We start from the raw sequence: 20250 nt of genomic DNA, 5'->3' as shown, positions 1-20250 counted from the left end.
AAGTCCTTTTCCCTTTTTCCTTCTGTGTCTGTTTTTACTAGGCCCCTAGAATGACGCTAGCTCCTTCGGTGGTTGAAGGAGCTGGTAGTCTCTTTCCTTTTTCCCTACTGCTGAGGGTTTGGTCCAGTGTGTTACAGCTTTAGGTATGTGGGCATGTGCATATCTACCATCGAGATATGCACATGGGCATAGCAGCGTAGGGAAGGTCTTTTAGGGATTGATAGGAGGTGACCCCTTTGTTCCCTAGCTTTTGGGGCCTAGTCAGTTGTTTTGTTTGCTTTGCCGTTTCCTGTTTCCTTCCCTTATCTTACCTACCGTGACACGCTGCTCCACAGCTCGTCCATCTTCTGCCCGTGTCCTGACGTCACACAGCGTCGGGTCATAGTGCGCGCTTACGTGCACTATGACCTGACGATGTGTCAGGATACAGAGCAGCGCGGTGCGGGCCGGCGGGTGATCACGGAGCGGTGAGTAATAGCAAGCACTTCGCTCCCGCTTCGTGGTCACATGACACAAACGAATCCTCGATGCAAAATCGAAGGATTTTTTTTTTGTCAAATTACTCGATTCAATCGAATAATCGTTTCAGCCCTAATATATTACACACACATGTATTAACCCTTGCACTGCCTGTCTAAGTATAGTAACCCTAACCCTGCCAGTCTATATATAGACACATGATAGGATTAGATACACAGCTCAGCAGATAGTATTACATATGATAGGAGTAGATACAGCATGGCAATAGACAGTGTGGAGGATGTCATGATATTAATGTGAAGCCATTGCAATATGGCGCTGGCACCTAGATGTCTACATACCAAAGTTTGTAAAATAATGCACAAGGCGCAGATGCCAAGTGTTATCTTTTTTTTTTTTTTCTTCTGTTTGTACTTTAGCCAATGAAACAATGGCATGAGCCTCAGTAGAGGAACGCCCTTTCTGATGATATATAAACTGCTTAACTTCCTGTAATAAACAAGTTCTGCTTTGATACTGCAAGGTGTCAGTGTGGTCCTTCCGTGCACGATAAACTAAGGCTACTTTCACACTAGCGGCAGCCTTCTCCGGCAGGCTGTCGTCATAGTTTTATTCTGGCCGCCTCTCAGCATGTTTGCCGTACTGCGGCCGGACCTCCGGCCCGCTCCCATTATAGTCAATGTGGCCGGAGCGGACTTCCGGCCGTACGGTGTACTAGCGGCAGCATGGATCTGGAACAGCCTGCTGGAGAAGGCTGCCGCTAGTGTGAAAGTAGCCTAAGGCCTCTTTCACATGAGCGTGACTGATTTGGTCCGGGTGCGTTCAGTGAAACTGACACCATTTTGCAAGCAAGTTCAGTTTTGTCTGCAATTCCGTTCAGTTTCTTCTGCGCGAGTGCTATAAGTTTTGATGCTTTTTTCACTCGCGTGATAAAAAACTAGGTTTACAAACCTCTCTTAGCAACCATCAGTGAAAAATGCATTGCATCCGCACTTGCAATGCGTTTTTCACTGAAACCCCATTCACATCTATGGGGCCAGGGCTGCGTGAAAAACACAGACTATAGAACATGCTGCGTTTTTCACGCAACGCAGAACTGATGCGTGAATAAAAACGTTCATGTACACAGACCATTGAAATGAACGGGTCAGGATTCAGTGCGGGTGCTATGCGTTCACGTCACGCATTGCAACCACGAGGAAAACTTTGCTCTTGTGAAGGGGGCCTAACAGCTTGTAATTTGGAGCAGACAGTCAATAAGACAGCACAGCTTGTGTGCATCCAAAACAACAGTATCGCATATGATAGGATTAGATATGCAGCAGACAGTATCACACGTGATATTGTTAGATACAGCAGTTTGGCACTTGATGGGATACACAGCCCAGTAGACAGTATCCCATATAAGAATAGATACATAGCTCAGCAGACAGTATCACATATAACATTAGATACAGTGGCTCATTATACAGTGTCTCAGATTAAGTACACAGGAGTGGAAGCACAGATTCGCAAATACTAGGCTTGGATACACCAAAACTATCATGCGTGATATTGTGGTAATGTATCTGATCCCATGATGTTTGAGACAGTGATTTCTATCCAATGTCTCAGCCTATAATGTCTAATGCTGTGCTGCTAAGCCAGTGTATCTAAGCCTATCTAGGGTGATACTGTAGGAGGTAAACTGGCTTTGCAGCATATCATTATACATTATAGGCTTAGGCCCCTTTCAGACGAGCGGGTGTCGTTTTGCGGACTCGCAGCACAGTACCCGGCCTGACCTTCCAGCACTGCCAGGTTCGCATAGCATTATATTAATTTGATGCTATATAACCCTTAGAGGTCTGGACTGTATAGGATAACACTGACATAATAATGGTAATTATAGTGTTATGCAATACATTCCAGCAGGTTTTACCCATGATTATTCCCGACTTGATTTCTAACAGTGATATCTCCTGTGTAGCTTGGACAAATGCTATAATGCTATATAATGCTGAATGAAAGGCTGGGATGTCTGCTTTCAAATAAGACCAGTTCCATGCTTCTAGCTGCTACCGTTCAGGAGATATCAGCAGCTAAAGCAGCTCTCCCCCTCCACTTCTTCTATATTTTCTGGTTCTTGAGCAGCTTTAGGCCTAATCCACACTTAAGTGATTTTTAAACCAAAACCAGGAATGGAGCCTACATTGATAAGGTAGAATGGAAAGATCTGCATTCGTTCTGTGTTTTGGACCCGCACCATATTTTGGCTGGAAATCACAGACCAAACACTGAAGTGTGAACTAGGCCTTACTTGGAAACAGATCCAATAAAAGGTTTGAAGCAGTTTTCCTTCAGTTTGATACGGACTCCTCTTCACCTGGGAATGTTTTTGCTTCCAGGTTTCAGAGATGCCGGAAGGACCCACAGTGCGGCGCTTCAGCTCCCTTGTCTCTCCATTTGTAGGACAGCAGGTAGAGAAGGTTGGCTGTAGAACCAAGCAGATTGCCCTCCAGGACTTGATGGGGCAGTGGATTCAGGACTGTCAGGTATAAGGCTAAATAGGGTTTCCCAGTTAATGCAGATGGCACTTTTAAGGGTCTTCGTGAGAATCAGAAATGTTTTTCAAAATTTTAAACGTGCAAATTGTATGACTACGTAAACATTTTTTGACCTCTTTACTGTTGCATTTTGCTGGTACAGATGGGTCTACACCAGTCTTCACTAATGCGTTCTTCATGACGTTTCAGGGCATTGATGTCCAGTAGCTGCAGGCCACACCAGTGATTTGACAATCTGATGGGGTCAATTCACACTGCACTTGGGTTGTACATTGAAGCTCCCTGTGCCTGTACACAATACTCCCATAGGGCCTCATTCACACAAGGGATGCAGTAAAAGTGTATTTTGAGCAACGTATGGCTCTGTTGACATCATGTATCCATAGGGCTAAATGCACACTCCATATGCTAAGAGTGCTGTTTCTGCAAATGCCAGGTTTTACCACACCCCTCAAGTCACTGTCTAGTCCTAGGCGTACACCTTCACTAGTATTGCTTCCTTTTAATATGTCTACAGGTACATGGGAAGAATCTCTACGTAGCGTTTGGGTGCAGCATAACCCATGTAACTGCTCTTGCTGATGCCCAAGAATTGGACGATGGCAAGGCTCCTGAGGAGAAGAGCTTAAATGATTACCCACCCAGTGATGCAACCACCGCCCGTACAAGTCCCCTCAGCTCTTTGGAGCATGAAGAAGACAACCCCAGGTGCAAATGGCTGCGCTTCCATTTTGGGCTCTATGGGAGCATCAGAGTCAATGAGATGGCGCGTGCGAGGCAAGGTAACAAGAGAGGCGACTGGAGAGACCCGACACCTAGGTACGTTTTACTGGCTGCAGAGCATCTGGAGTTAAGATTTTTAATTAGAGGGGCAAAGGTTTAAAAGTTATATCAGGAAGTATTACTTTACTGAGAGTAGTGGATGCATGGAATAGCCTTCCTGCAGAAGTGGTAGCTGCAAATACAGTGAAGGAGTTTAAGCATGCATGGGATAGGCATAAGGCTATCCTTCATATAAGATAGGGCCAGGGGCTATCCATAGGATTCAGTATATTGGGCAGACTAGATGGGCCAAATGGTTCTTATCTGCCGACACATTCTATGTTAACCGTCAGACTGCAGGGATCAACGCCTTTCAAACCTAAAGATGCTGGGACACTTTATAAAGTTTTAGGGGCGAAATAATTTATGTGCAGGTCTTAACCCCTTCTACCCAGAGGCTTTTTTGCCTTTGCGTTTTGCACTCCACGCCTTCCCAGAGCCATAACTTTTTTTTATTTTTCCGTTCACATAGCTATATTAAGGCTTGTTTTTTGCAGGACAAGTTGTACTTTCCAACGCCAACGTATAATATTACATAGAATGTAGTGGGAAGTGGGAAAAAATTTCCAAAGGTCGTGGAATTGGGGGGAATGCAATTTTTGCAAGTGTTAGATCAAATTATTATTATTTCTATTTTCTGATATTAATTCTCCAGGTCAGTACGAATCTGCCGATACCACATATGTATAGTGTTTTTTTGTTTTTTGACTCCTATAACTTTTTGTAGTTGTGTGCGGAGCTGTGTGAGGGCTCATTTTTTGCAGAGTAATCTGTACTTTTCATTGATATTATTCTGGGGTGTGTACAACTTTTTTGTGAGGGGAGAAGCGACCCAAAAAATGGCGAATTGGCCATTTTGACTTTTTCGTTTCGCCTTTTTCTGTATGGGATTAATAGATACCCATGATGTGTGTGTTTGCTTTTTGTTTTTTAACATTTGCCAGATCCGGCATGTTGCAGAGGTTTTGTGTCCGGCATGGGAACGCAACAAACCGGAACTGAATGCGTTCTGGTGCACTCCATTCCGGTTTGTTCAGTTTTTTCCTCATTGACAATAAATGGGGACAAAACTAAAGTGTTTTACTCCAGTTTTGAGATCCTCTGCCAGATCTCAAACCCGGAAAGGAAAACACAGATGTGAAAGTAGCCTAAAATCTACACCAGCTCCCTAAGCCAAAAACTGGCATACAAAATGATTAGGGATGAGCAAATCGACTTCGGATGAAACATCCAAAGTCGATTCGCATAAAACTTACTTTAAATACTGTACGGAGCGAGCGATCCATACAGTATTAGAATGTATTGGCTCCGATGAGCCGAAGTTATTACTTCGCGAAGTCTCACGAGACTTTGCATAATAACTACAGAAATTGATTTATACTTTAAAAAACCATTTCCCCAACTCCGGTTCGGTTCCAAGTGGTACATCCAAATAGAGATGGCCTTGCGGTTCGCCCGGCGGTCGTATTCGCCGAACATGCGAACACAGCGATGTCCGCCGGCGCCATATTTTTTTGCATTGCGCCGAACTTTCCCCCATGACACATCCATCAGGTGGGACAGGACAGCCAATTGATGTTTCAGCACATGGACACACCCCCACCCTATAACAGAACCCGATCTGGCAGCCATTTTACATTCTGTGTTTTGCCAGTGTATGCAGAGGTTGCTGTGTGGAGCAGGGGCAGGCTGTTAGGGACACCAAATGCTAGCTAATAGGGCCATAAAAGTCCTTTTTAAGGACTGGTATAGGTGTTATATCGATAGGTGTGATATACTGAGGGGTGTGATATACTTATACTTTCTATGTTAGAAAGTATATTATAGTGCATTTGTATTGTGCAGCAGTTGTGTGCGGTTCTGCTGCGATACCGCAGCTATATAGAGGGACAGACGCTATTGGAACAACTAATTGCAACGAATGTGATATACCTGTTGCCCCCCAAAAAACTGATTGAGGGGTGTGATATACCTGTTGCCCCAAATAAACAGGGTGCTGTGATATAACTGTTGTGGCAAAAAAAATAACTGAGGGGTTCGATATACCTGCTTCCACCAATTATTGATTTGAGGCCTGCGAGATACATGCTTTTACAAAATACTGATTAAGGGGTTTGATATACCTGTTTCCACCAAATATTGATTGAGGCCTGCGAGAGACCTGCTTCCACAAATACTGCCCTTCTCTAGGGACTTAGGCACAGGGTCATTTTGAAAATGACAGGCAGAGGAAGAGGCAGGCCATTTCGCAGGGGTGGTAGGGGTCGGGCAGGTGTACCAGGCCGGAGCCTAAGTGGGAAGTTGGAGAAGGCGTGTGCGATTACTTCAAAGGAAGCACCAGAGTTGGTTAAATGGCTCATTCAGCCTTCCGCTTCTACACCCTCTTGATCCTCTGTATCAGCACCCCCAAAGACACCACCACCACCATAGCCCCTCCACTCGAGTCAGAGGAATTATTTTCCCATCCATTCCCAGACCTTACCGATTAGTAGCCTTTCTTGACATCGGATCAGGAAGAGGAGGTAGCAACGGCCGCCACCGAGCGGTCTGACGACAGATCAGCCCAAGGAGGGAGGTCCCCGCTGTTGCTGCCTACTCCAAGATCTCAAATGTCAGTGGTGGTGAAGGTGACGATGATGTGTCGATGTACGCCACGTGCCCACAAGGGAGGTAGAGGAGGGGAGTTCAGAGGGAGAGACGGAGCAGCAGAGAGGGAGAAGCAGGCAGAGCTCGCAGGGCACTGGGGAGCCACACCGGTCCTGCACTGCTTTCACCTCTGCGGTCACAGGCCGATCAGTGGCTAACCCCGCTCAATTTGACAGTTGGTAAAGTGGTGTGCGACAAAGGTGCCAATTTGCTGAGCGCGCTGAAACAGGGCAAAATGACACACGTGCCGTGCATGGCACACGTCCTGAACTTAGTCGTGCAGCGATTCGTTGCCAAATACCCCGGGGTCCAGGATGTCTTGCGGCAGGCCAGGAAAATCTCTGTCCATTTTAGAAGATCTTACACTGCCATGGCTCGCCTTGCTGACGTTCAGCGGCGACACCACCTGCCCGTCAGACGTCTGATTTGTGACAGCCCGACGTGCTGGAACTCCACCTTGTATATGCTTGATAGGCTGCTCCAGCAGCAACGTGCCGTTAACGACTACCTGTATGAACTCTGCAGCAGGACAGGTTCTGGGGAGCTTGGTCTCTTTTTACCGCGCCAGTGGCTGCTCATGTGCGACGCATGCAGACCTCTGGGGCCATTTGATGAGATCACCAAACTAGTCAGTCGCAGCCAGAGCGCCATCAGTGACATCGTACCTTACGCCTTCTTTCTGGAGCATGCATTGCGTCGTGTCATTGATCAAGCCGTCGAGGAGCAGGAAGATGAGGAAGTCGCAATGCTGAATGAATTCCCAGGGGGGCTACTCCATCTGAGACAAGTCAGCAGGAGTCTGAAGAGATGTCAGAAGAGGATGGTTGCTGGGGGGAGGAGGAGGAGCAAGAAGAGCAGGCTTTGAGTGGGACTTTAAACTTTTCGGGGATCCCTGGTGTTGTCTGTGGCTGGGGGGAGGAGACAGAGGACAACATTCTTCTGGGGGATGAGCAGAAGCCAGGGCGCTCCACTGCTTCCAATTTAGTCCAAATGGGGGCCTTCATGCTCCAGTGTTTGAAGAGGGACCCCCGTATAAAAAGCATAAAGGGCAAGGACCAGTACTGGGTGGCAACGTACTTAGATCCCCGGTACAAAAACAAAATGGTGGACATGTTACCAGTATCACAGAGGGCTGGCAGAAGTCAGCATTTCCAGGCCTTGCTGCGAGAGATGCTGCATTCTTATGTTGTGGGCACTGACAGCAAAACAGGTGCGGGTACCAATCCTACCGCGCCTGCAAGTAGAGGGCGGTTTGAAGATGTGTTGGTCACTTTGGATATGAGATCATTCTTGCAGCCAAACCATCGACAGCCTCCCTCCGGATCCAGCCTCAGGGAACATCTAGACCGACAGATGTCCGACTACTTCGGGTTAACGGCCGATGTAGACGCTCTGAGAAGCGAGGAACCCCTGGACTACTGGGTCTGCAGGCTTGACCTGTGGCCAGAGCTGGCACAATTTGCCATGGAACTCTTGGCTTGCCCCTCGTCGAGTGTCCTGTCCGAAAGGACGTTCAGCGCAGCAGGGGGGATCGTGACCGATAAGCGCACTCGCCTAGCTCATGACATTGTGGACTACCTCACATTTCTAAAAATGAATGAGGCATTGATCTCTGAGAAATTCAACACCAGTGACGACCACGTGTAATTGAATTTCCTCATGCCAGCCCACACATATCCGCCACCACCCAGAACAAAGAATGGTCCTTGTCTTATGTTTATACAGCGGGATAAAAGGTCAATGGGGCCATTAAAGTCAATGGTGCCCACCGCGAACGAGCGGTTCACGAACATTTGATCGCGAACGCGCGTTTGCGAAACGTCACTGCCAATGTTTGTCCGTCACTACATCCGAAGTCGATTCGCTCATCCCTAAAAATGATGAATGAGATGGGCTTGCCTGTCTGCCCTCTTCCCCGCCTACGCCCTCTTTTTTAAACCTGTCAGCAAAGTAGCGTGAGCAGGGAAAAGTTGCAGATTTTGTCACAACAAAATCTGCAACAATAGTGGCATATCAGTTAATTAATGAGCCCCTCAGTCTTTACATGTTGCTTTTACATAGAACTCGAAATCGACCTAGGCTTAAAATATTTCATTTTGCCTGCCTACAATCACTACTACGCAGAACTGGGTTATACATGGTGTGCAAAAAGCTCCTTAGCTCCCTCTAGTGGCAGACAGAATAAAATTGTTTAACACTAAGTCTATGCTGAGGATTGTGTAGACCTTCGGGGGCAATGTTTTTTGAGATTGCATTTTACTGTTATTGGGCTAAAAATTGTTTTCAATGGGTCTTTATTAAAAATTATTGAGCCATTCTGTCACAGAGGGTTAACGGTTTGTCTAGCTGTGTGAATGGTACTTTCACTTTGGTCATCTAATAAACCTTATTTCTATGTTACTAAAAGGTCAAACACTTATTAAGCCACATCCTTATCAGTAAGATAATAGTTGAGCTGTAATGCATGTTTAGGAAGTCAGAGATGAGGAGATTTCACTCTGGCAGCTCAGCTGACAATTCAGAGCTTGCTATTAGAGAAACTGAAGGCTGCACAGAGATAGGGGTTCACAATTTTTCATAAAGACCACTTAAAAAATGATTTTTAGCTCAAAATGAGTACACTGCAATAAATAAAAATGCACCAAAGGTCTACATACCCTTTAAAAGGGATGGAATTGGCTTTAAAAAACTATTCTAGACTGAGGTCACACTTATCTACCCCAAAGATCCTGACTAGTTGTTTAGCATGGGCAAGTCGATCTGACCCTAGGGTGAGTAAAACGTTCACGAAACCTTGACCATAATATGGAGCACACTTGTGTCCCTGCGCCGATGTTCCTTGAGGTAGGGTTACCCTGGCACTGAAGAAGCTTCTGAAGCTCCCCTATGGTGGTGGGTTGTTAATTTTTGTCGAGACCATACAATGGGACACCAACCCCTTCTCTATTATCTTACCTGGAGATTAGGATTCACTGGTGACCCAGGAGTGCTGCCCCTGTTTACTCAATGGTCTCTTTTCTTATATTTTGTCCTATTATCATGATATATGCATGTATAGTTTACATTCAAGCCATAGGTAAAATTTTTCTACTGACGAGTGGTGGTCTTCTTTGTACTAGGTTACTTCTGCACTTCACTTCTGGGAATTTTCTTGTGTTCTATAACTGCCGAATACACTGGTGTTCATCTCCACATGTTGAGCCCACCTGTGATATCTTGTCGGTGGAATTTGATAAGGAAAAGGCTCTATGTGCGCTGTCATCTCCCAGACCGGTCTGTGTTACTCTAATGGATCAGCAGCACTTCTCTGGGGTTGGTGAGGAGATCCTGCTAATGTTATGACTCTGCTACTAACTTTTTATGCAGTCTCCAGTCTGTGGTTCTTTAGCTGTTGGGAAACAGCAACTTGCAGCATTTTATGAGAGCCATAGATAGGAGACAACTCTTGTAATCTGTATAATGTATACCAGTTCAGTATACAATTGACTGAATCTTCTCTACAGGGAACATCATTAAAAATGAGATCCTGTTTCTGGCTCAAGTTCACCCTCTCACCCTGGGCTCCCTACTTACCACAAACACTCTGCGTGCCCTCATTGACCATGCTGTAAGCTTCACTGCCCAGTGGTTGAGCAAGAAGATGCAGAAAGAGCCACTGCACTACCACATCTACATGAAGGAGTATTGCGAGAAGGGGCACAAGGTTGTGAAAGAAAGCATCGGTCCACCGTGTGGCTTAAAGAGGCTGACCTGGTATTGTCCTACATGCCAGGAGCAGGTACAGCCTGAAGAATCTGCACAAGCTTCCACATAGGAACTGTCCTTGAACATATCCTGCACCAGTATGCTTGTACATAGGAGGCAGTGTTATACCGTAGTAGTTATATTCTTGTACAAAGGGGACAGTATTATAGTAGTTATACTGCTCCCTATGTACTCAAATATAAATACAGCCCTTATGTACAAAAATATGAAACTAATCATATTCTTGATTTTCTAATCCAAATTTTCCAAAGTTGATAAATGAGTAATGTCCAATAGCAAACACAAATGGTACCTGTCGATTCACATCGGCTGTTAATTTATGCTTTGAGTTTTTTGCCTTCACAGTCATGTAGAAAATATAGAGCTCAGTAAAATAACAGAGTACACTTCTCCTTGACTTGCAGCATTTATTCTTATGACACATTACAAATAGTAGTATAAAATACAGCAATGTAGTAGAACTATGTACATAGATAGTAATGTTATCCAAATCAAGTCCAGATGGTTCTCAAATTATGAAAAAGTTCCCAAAAAGTCTGTGTAGTAATGACAACACTGAATGAGGAGAGTTTGGCATTAAGGCCTCTTGCACACGACCGTATGGCTTTTTCAGTATTTTGCAGTCCGCAAAAAACACGGATGACGTCCGTGTGCATTCCGTTTTTTGCGGAACGGAAAAGCTGGCTCATGATAGAACAGTACTATCCTTGTCCATTATGCGGACAATAATAGGGCATGTTCTATCTTTGAATGGAACGGAAATATGGAAACAGAAGGCATACGGAGTACGGTTTACGGAATGCAGAAAACGGAACGTAAACGCCGTAGCAAAGTTTTGGAGGAATGCCACTTTTGTCAAGCATGTATGATGCATTATATAGAAGAGTTAAATAAATGTGTAGGAAACGCCCAATAAATCAACCCAACTGTTAAGACGATAAGTGATATTCAGCACCTAGTGACAAAAACACCATGTAATGCACTTAGAGAATATGGAAGATGTATTATCAGTTCTTGTATGACATACCATGTTACATAATTATATCCAAATAAACCATATTACTAGTAAATGCAGAAAGGTATTAAACCACGACTCCTAGGAATACTCAGTAAAATTACAGATTTTTCCATTTTAAAAATTGATTGAGGCTATTGTATATATCCAAGATGTCTCTCTTTGAAGGAGCTGGTTAACCATCTGTTCTACATGAATTCCCTTCAACCTGTTCCATCACTGTCCATACATTGTGGCCAAAAATGTTTGAGATTAAACAATGTGCAAAACACGGATACCGGCCATGTGCGTTCCGCATTTTGTGGACCGCACATGGCCAGTGCTATATATAAAATGCCTATTCTTGTCCAATAGCGGGCAACCATATGACATGATCTATATTTTTGCGGGCCCGCGGAACGGAACTGCAGATGCGGACCGCACACAGTGTGCTCTTCACATCGTTTGCGGCCCCGTTGAAAAGAATGGGTCTGCAACCACAGATGCAGACCTGTTCATACGGTCGTGTGAATGGACCCTTAGGCTCATCTTTGTTCTTTACATTGCTCTCTCTTTCTTAAATGCCTACGTATGGATTGCAGAGCGATATTCATTAAGCCTCGCTGATGGATTGCATCGTCTGTCCAATGTATACTTTGCCTCCTGGGGGTTTACCATATATATTATACTTTGGAAAGAACAGTGCCCTTACTAGGATGACGTAAAGATTTTCCTTTTATAGTTGAGGAGCAGTTCTGGCACCACAGATAAACATAGGTTCTCTTCTTAGGAGTATTCAGAAAAGTCTGTTTAGATGCTTGTTGATGTAACCAGTCTGCTCACAATAAGGTGAGTGACAATGGTGAGTGACCTGCCTTTTCTGTAGACAGATCTGGTGGACTCCTTAAACAGTTGTACGCTCCACTGTAGGGGTTCCTGATGACAATAATGTGCCTATGCCAAATTTCAGAAGTCCACTTGTTCTACCTATCAGAGGTTCCTTTTGACAAAGTTGCTATGGATCTGGTTGGCCCTTTTATAAAGTCCGCTAGGGGGCATCAGTATATCCTGGTGGTGTTGGATTATGCCACCCGCTATCCTGAGGTGTTCCTGCTAAGAAACACACTCGTCTAAAACTATAGCACGAGAATTGTTTAACATGTTTACTCGTACTGTTATGCCCAAAGAGATACTTACCGACTAGGGTACCCCCTTCATGTCCAGTCATGAAGAAGTCGTGTAAACTGTTAAAAATTAAACACCTACGTACATCTGTGTATCACCCACAAACTGATAATCTAGTAGAAAGATTTAATAAGACACTAAAGAGTATGTTAAGGAAGGTGGTCAGCAAGGATGGGAAGGATTGGGACTGTCTTTTGCAATATCTTATGTTTGCCATCCGTGAAGTTTCTCGATCATCCATAGGTTTTTCGCCCTTTGAACTTGTATATGGCAGATATCCACATGGTCTCCTTGACATAGCAAAGGAAACCTGGGAACAAGAGCCCACCCCTTACAGAAGTGTAATAGAACATATCTCCCTGATGCAAGACAGAATTGCTGATGCCAATTGTTAAGAAGCATTTAGAACAGGCTCAAGAGGCCCAAAACCAGGTGTATAACAGGTCCACTAAAATAAGAACCTTTAACTCAGAGGACAGAGTGTTGGTTTTAGTGCCCACGGTAGACAGCCAATTTCTCGCTAGATGGCAGGGGCCGTATGAGATAATTGACCGAGTAGGTGAGGTAAACTATAGGGTGTACCAGCCTGGTAAGAGAAAGCCAGAACAGTTGTACCATGTGAACCTCTTTAAGCCCTGGAAAGACAGAGAGACTGTTAGCTGTGAGTGCCCCCTGCAGTGGAACTCCTGAAGTGTGTGTGTGTGTGTGTGTCAGATTCTCTGTCAAAGTCACAGAGACAGGAAGCTAAGGAGTTTGTGCAGAGGAACACTGACGTGTTTTCAAAGTTGCCAGGGCAGACGAACGTCATTAAGCATGACATTGTCATCGAGCCACATGTACGGGTCTATTTAAAACCTTACAGGGTCCCTGAAGCCTGCAGACAGGCCCTATCTGAAGAGGTCAAGAAAATGTTAGACCTGGGTGTGATTGAAGAATCAAAAAGTGAGTGGTCCAGTCCCATAGTATTGATTTCTAAACCCGATGGCACATTACGCTTTTGTAATGACTTCTGTAAGTTGAATGACGTGTCAAAGTTTGACGCATATCCTATTCCACGAGTTGATTAACTCATTGAGAGACTGGGTCATGCTAGATATTTCTCCACTCTTGACCCCTAACCAAAGGCTACTGGCAAGTTCCTCTTACTGATAGTGCCAAAGAGAAAACTGCGTTTGTTACCCCTAGATGGGCTCTTCCATTATGTCTGCTTACCCTTTAGGTTACATGGGGCTCCAGCGACCGTTCAAAGATTAATGGACATAGTCCTTAAACCCCATTGTCGGTATGCTTTAGCATATTTGGACGACATCATTATCTTTAGTGATGATTGGGAGAGCCACTTACCGAAAGTACAAGCTGTAGTAGATTCTCTCAGAGCTGCAAGGTTGATGGCAAACCCTAAAAAGTGTACTTTGGTCCTGGAGGAAGCACGTTACTTTTTTTTTAAGGAATTGTGGGGTACCACCGCAGGTTTATTCCTCACTTTGCCAGTACAGCAGCCCCGTTAACAGACCTTACTAAGGGAAGTAAGTCTCTCATGGTCAAGTGGAGTGCCGAGGCTGTAAGGGCGTTCCAGGAATTAAAAGTGGCTCTATGTAAACAGCCAGTCCTAGTCACACCAGGCTTCAGAAATCAGTTTGTGGTCCAGACTGTTGCTTCTAATGTAGGGCTAGGTGCAGTCCTGTCACAGGAGGTTGGCTGTGAGGAACATATCTGAGCAGGAAGCTTACTCCTGCTGAGAAAAATTACAGCATTGTTAAACGGGAGTGCTTAGCAATAAAGTGGGCCTTGGAATCTCTTAAGTATTACCTACTGGAGCGCCACTTTAGGTTGGTCACTGACCACTCTCCACTTACGTGGATGTGCCAGCAAAAAGAGAGAAATGCACGAGTGACAAGGTGGTTTCTCACTTTACAAAACTTTAACTTTTATGTTGAGCATACAGCAGGGAAGCTGCAAGGAAATGCAGATGCTCTGTCCAGGACACATTGTCTGATGGCTAAAAGTGTCCGACCCCACAGGTTCGAACAGAGGGGGATGGTATGTGAGACAGTGACAGGCAGAGTGATTGATGGCATGTACTTTACTCCCAAAATCCTGTAAAATGAAGCTTAACCCCTTAGTGACCACCCATACATGTGTTTTTCTGGCGGGGCCTTGGGCTGGAGCGCCACCTTTTTACGGCGGCACTTAAGCCCAAGTTAGCTCTTAAATCAAGTGCTGGAGTTCTGTGCCCGCAGCTACCGGAGGTTGAGTCAACTTTCGATGTTCTTTTCTGCGCCTACCATGTTGATCACGGTTAGCAGCGAATCAGGGTTCCACTCCTGAGGGAGTGTGAGAGAGGGATACTACATCCAAGGGAGGTCAATGGATGAAATTCAATGTAATCTAGCGGAAATATGGGACAAAGTATTGAAGCAAAAGCTTTTAAGTTAAGGAGAGGGCACACAGTAATTACCCACTCCAGACTCTGGGAGGTAGTGACGATAAATAACAATACAGTACTCTTAAGATGCCATGTTATTTGAATGATTAATTAAAAATTACAGGGAATGTCACTGCAGTATTTTGGATTAGGAAACGGTAGACAGGAGAGGCCCTGCTGCCGCTTTGTTGACTCTAGATAACTTCTGCCTGATCGCACGTCCCTGTGATGTCCTCCATCCATTTGGATATCTTCTCTATCAACTTTCGATGTTCTTTTCTGAGCCTACCATGTTGATCACGGTTATCGGCAAATCAGGGTTCCACGCCGTAGAGGGAGTGTGAGAAAGAGAGGCCACATCCAAGGGAGATAAATGGATGAAATTAAATTTTGATCGAGCGGAAATATGGGAAAAGTTATTAAAGCAGAAGGATTGAAGGAAAGGGACAATTAAAGATGAATTTTAGAAATTTAAGTCCCTGTCACCTATGCAGAGTAGGGGTTTTTCATCGCCAGAAATGGGTTAATGTCACCCACCAATGGAACAGATTATTTTTTAGAATTTCGGTCCCTGTCACCTTTGCAGAGTAGGGGTTTTTCATCGCCAGAAATGGGTTAATGTCACCCACCAATGGAACAGATTATTTTTAAAAATTTCGGTCCCGGTCACCTATGCAGAGCAGGGGTTTACTCCATGTCAAAAATTGTAAAATGTAAACCCAAGAATGTAACAGAAAAATTTGTGAAATTTATTAACCTGTCTACTAGGTAGAGTAGGGGTATATCACAGCCAAAAATTTGTTAATTTCACCCAAAAATGTAAGAGACAAATTAGAGATTTTTTTTTACCTGGCTACTAGGTATAGCAGTGGTATATCACACCCAAAAATGGGCGATTTTCATCCGAAAATGTAACAGAAAAATTAGTGAAATGACATAAAATACGTACAAATTAAAAACAAAAAACTTGATTTATGAGGTGGAGGTCCATATGGAGTAGGAGTTTAAGGAGGCGGTGGACGTAGCGGTGTAGGTGGAAGCAGCGGTGGAGGAGGACGAGGTAGCCAACACTGGTTTTTGGTTTAAATTTTTTAATTAGGGTATACTCCAAAAGAGTGTGAAATATCCAAAATACAAGAATGAGCAATTGCGCTGTAGTATAACAATGGCTGGTTAAGGCCGGTATACATGTCTATTCTGCACAAGGTACGGACAAGTTCTGTGGGATCCATGCCTGGTTCATTTTAATGAACGTGAGCTTGTCCACATTGGCTGTGGACAGACTGCTGCGCTTGTCTGTGATAACGCCCCCTGCCGTGCTAAACACACATTCAGATAATACACTGGCTGCAGGGCAGGCCAGCACCTCCAAGGCGTAAAGGGCAAGCTCAGGCCATATGCCCAATTTGGAGACCCAGAAGTTGAAGGGGGCAGACCCGTCATTCAGTACGTGTAGGCGTGTGCACACATACTGCTCCACCATGTTGGTGAAATGCTGCCTCCTGCTAAGACGTTCCATATCAGCTGGTGGTTGTTGTTGCGTGCTGACAAAGCTTTTCCACATTTCGGCCATGCTAACCCTGCCTTCTGAGGTGCTGGCGGTGCCCCAGCTGCGTTGGCGACCTCTTCCTCCTCTGCCTTCGCCTTGTGCTTCCACTGTGCCCCCGTTGTCAGGTGGGAATGCCACCAGCAGCGCGTCTACCAGCATGCGCTTGTACTCGCGCATCTTACGATCACGCTCCAGTGACGGAATTAAGGACGGTACGTTGTCCTTGTAACGGGGATCCAGCAGCGTGGCCACCCAGTAATCAGCACAAGTTAGAATGTGGGCAACTCGGCGGTCGTTGTGGAGACACTGCAGCATGTAATCGCTCATGTGTGCCAGGCTGCCCAGAGGCAACGAAAAGCTGTCCTCTGTGGGAGGTGTATCATCTGTGTCCTCTGTATCCCCCCAGCTACGCACCAGTGATGGCCATGAGCTGATCTGGGTGCCACCCTGATGTGAACAAGGTTCCTCCTCCTCCATCTCATCCTCCACCTCGTCATCCTCGAGAACTGTGCCCTGGCTGGACAATTGTGTACCTGGAGTTCGTGGGTGCAGGAACCCACCCTCGGAGCCACTTGTGAATGACTGGCTGGAAACCCTACGAAATGATCCCTCTTCCTCCTCCTCCGCCAGCAGCGTTTTTTCAAGGAGGCATAGAAGTGGGATAGTAACGCTGAGAACGGCGTTATCGGCACTGGCCATGTTGGTGGAGTACTCGAAACAGCGCAACAAGGAAAGGTCTCACATGGAGGCCCAGTCATTGGTGGTGAAGTGGTGCTGTTCCGCAGAGCGACTCACCCATGCGTGCTGCAGCTGAAACTCCACTATCGCCTGCTGCTGCTCGCACAGTCTGGCCAGCATGAGCAAGGTGGAGTTCCACCTTGTGGGCACGTCACATATGAGGCAGTGAGCGGGAAGGCCAAAAGTTACGCTGCAGCGCTGACAGGCGAGCAGCAGCAGGGTGAGAACGCCGAAAACGCGCACAGACGGCCCGCACTTTATGCAGCAGCTCTGACATATCGGGGTAATTTTTAAGGAATCTCTGCACCACCAAATTCAGCACATGTGCCAGGCAAGGCATGTGCGTCAAACCGGCTAGTCCCAGAGCTGCAACGAGATTTCGCCCATTATCGCACACCACCAGGCCGGGCTTGAGGCTCACCGGCAGCAACCACTCGTCGGTCTGTTGTTCAAGGCCCGTCCACAGCTCCTGCGCGGTTCTGGGGTTTGTCCCCCAAACAGATAAGTTTTAAAACTGCCTGCTGTCGTTTACCCCTGGCTGTGCTGAAGTTGGTGGTGAAGGTAGAGGAGGAGGAAGCAACAGGAGGCAAACTGAAGCGCCCTGCAATCCTTGGTGGTGGAAGGAAATACGGCAAACTGCTATCCGCCTCAGGCCCAGCCGCCACTGCATTTACCCAGTGTGCTGTTATAGAGATATGACGTCCCTGACCGTGCTTACTGGTCCACGTATCCGTAGTCAGGTGCACCTTGCCACAGATGGCATTCCGCAGTGCACACCTGATTTTGTCCCCCATTTGGTTGTGCAGAGAAGGGATGGCTCGCCTGGAAAAGTAGTGGCGGCTGGGCACGACGTACTGTGGGACAGCCACCGCCATAAGGCCTTTAAAACTCTCCATCTCCACCAGACGGAATGACAGCATTTAAAAGGCCAGTAATTTAGAAATGCTGGCATTCAGGGCCAGGGATCGCAGGACGAGAGATTTCGGGCAGAGCCGGCCCGCGCATGCGCATTGCGGGCCGGCAAAAGTTAAAGGAGCGTTTCGTCTCCAGCCTGCCAGCCAATGATCATCGCTGGCAGGCTGGTGATTTTCAAAAAAATCAAATCAGAAGCCATCTAACACCTTATATTTATAAATATAAGGTGTTAAATGGCTTCTGTGCTCCTCTGCTGGTCCTTTTCGTCGGTTGGTCCCAGCAGAGGAGCACACATCACAGTGAGTACACCAAACAGTACACTTAGCCCCCAGATCACCCCCCATCACCCCAATTAACCCCTTGATCGCCCCTGTCAATCACCTAGTGAAAGGGAAAAAAGTGATCAGTGTAAACTGTCACTTTTTTTTTTCACTAGTATTGACGGTTAGGTTTTAGGATAGTTTAGGCCCCTTTGTTAGGTAGTTAGCGTCGGTTAGCGCCCAGCCCACCGCACCGCAGTCACTGATTCGCTGATTAGCATATCGCTAATCAGCATTGGTACTTTTATAGTATCTGTAAGTGATCAGAACTGATCACAGTCAGATCTATAATAGTATTAGTGTCACCTTAGTTCGCCCTCCACCCAAAACGGTGGCCCACACGTGCGTTCACCCACGCCCGCCCCGCCGCAGTGACCAAAAAAATATTTTTTTTGATCACTGCACAATCACTTCACAAGCGCTGCGGCGATAAAAAAAAATCAGTTTTGATATTTTTCATCAATCGCAGCGGCTATCAGTACTTCGCTAGCCTCCCATTTGTAAGACAGGCTTTCTTTTTTTCTTGGGTAGTCTCAAGGAATACCCCCTAAATTTAGTTGACCAAACGGCAAATAAGGGGTATTCTTCTGAAGAGGCCTACAGGATTCTGACCCAGTCGGATGAGGAATGGGAACCCTCATCTGATGAATCCAGCGGGTCAGAATATGAACCTGTAGAAAGCAGTGGCAGTCTGACCCAAAGTTCGGACGAGGAGGTTGAGGTCCCTGATACCATCAGGCGTACCCGGCCCCGTGTTGCTAGACCACAGGTTGCGCAGGATCCGCTTCAAGGGCAGAAGAGTGGGGCTGGGGCTGTCGGATTACGTGGTGAGGCATACACCAGCAGCGCAGCCCATCCTGGACCTAGTACCAGCACTGCCGTAGAACATGGTGAAGTGGCGAGCATCAGAAGGGCAGTTGAAGCTGGTACGGTGGCACGTGCATTAGTTCCCCCGTCGCACAGACAGGCCCGTAGAGTCCCTGAGGTGCTGGCAAACCCTGATTGGCAGCCCCCAACTTCAGCCGCACCAATAGTTCCCCCTTTCACCGCCCAGTCTGGAGTTCGGGTTGAGACAGCTCAGATCGGTTTGGCACTGGGGTTTTTTGAGCTGTTCATGACTGCAGAGCTCTTGGACTTAGTCGTGGCAGAAACAAATCGGTATGCCACTCAATTTATAGCCGCCAACCCGGGAAGCTTTTATGCCCAGTCTTTCCGGTGGAAACCCGTCCAAGTTTCTGAATTTAAAATTTTTCTGGGCCTTCTCCTCAACATGGGCCTAACAAAAAAGCATGAATTGCGGTCATATTGGTCCACGAACCCAATTCATCACATGCCCATGTTCTCTGCTGCCATGTCCAGGACACGATTTGAGACCATCCTGCGTTTCCTGCACTTTAGCGACAACAGCACCTCTCGTCCCAGAGGCCACCCAGCTTTTGACCGGCTCCACAAAATTCGGCCCCTCATAGACCACTTTAACACCAAATTTGCAGATTTGTATACCCCTGAGCAAAACATCTGCGTAGACGAGTCCCTTATACATTTTACCGGGCGCCTTGGCTTCAAACAATACATCCCAAGCAAGCATGCCCGGTATGGGGTCAAATTGTATAAGCTCTGTGAAAGGGCCACAGGCTATACGCACAAATTTCATGTCTAATTTTCATTTTCATGTCAAATTTCATGTCTATGAGGGTAAAGATCAGACCCTGAAGCCGGTCGGTTGCCCTGACTACCTGGGGAGCAGTGGGAAGACAGTCTGGGACTTGGTGTCACCCTTATTTGGCAAGGGGTACCATCTTTATGTGGACAATTTCTACACAAGTGTGCACCTCTTCAGGCATTTGTTTTTAGAACAGATTGGC

The 20250-nt window shown here is 46.2% G+C and overlaps 1 protein-coding gene across 1 annotated transcript; it reads left to right on the top strand.

Moving 5' to 3' along the window:
• The first annotated feature begins 2876 nt into the window (after window positions 1-2876).
• NEIL2 (nei like DNA glycosylase 2) lies at window positions 2877-10308 on the top strand. The gene is made up of 4 exons (XM_040429828.1): window positions 2877-3014; window positions 3544-3845; window positions 9614-9810; window positions 9998-10308. The coding sequence occupies exons 1-4, from the start codon at window positions 2877-2879 to the stop codon at window positions 10306-10308; spliced, it is 948 nt and encodes a 315-aa protein (XP_040285762.1).
• The last annotated feature ends 9942 nt before the right edge of the window (window positions 10309-20250 follow it).

Source organism: Bufo bufo, chromosome 4 (assembly GCF_905171765.1).
Source record: "Bufo bufo chromosome 4, aBufBuf1.1, whole genome shotgun sequence".
In the NCBI taxonomy this organism is placed as follows: domain Eukaryota; kingdom Metazoa; phylum Chordata; class Amphibia; order Anura; family Bufonidae; genus Bufo; species Bufo bufo.
This window is presented reverse-complemented; position numbering and strand designations above follow the sequence as displayed.

What these genes read in the sequence shown, in the direction of transcription:
- NEIL2 (XM_040429828.1), top strand. Translation starts at nt 2,877, where the DNA reads ATGCCGGAAGGACCCACAGTGCGGCGCTTCAGCTCCCTTGTCTCTCCA. An exon ending in TGGAGAGACCCGACACCTAG is followed by an intron (nt 3,846 to 9,613) that starts GTACGTTTTACT and finishes TCTTTGTACTAG; the next exon opens with GTTACTTCTGCACTTCACTT. An exon ending in GCAGCACTTCTCTGGGGTTG is followed by an intron (nt 9,811 to 9,997) that starts GTGAGGAGATCC and finishes TCTTCTCTACAG; the next exon opens with GGAACATCATTAAAAATGAG.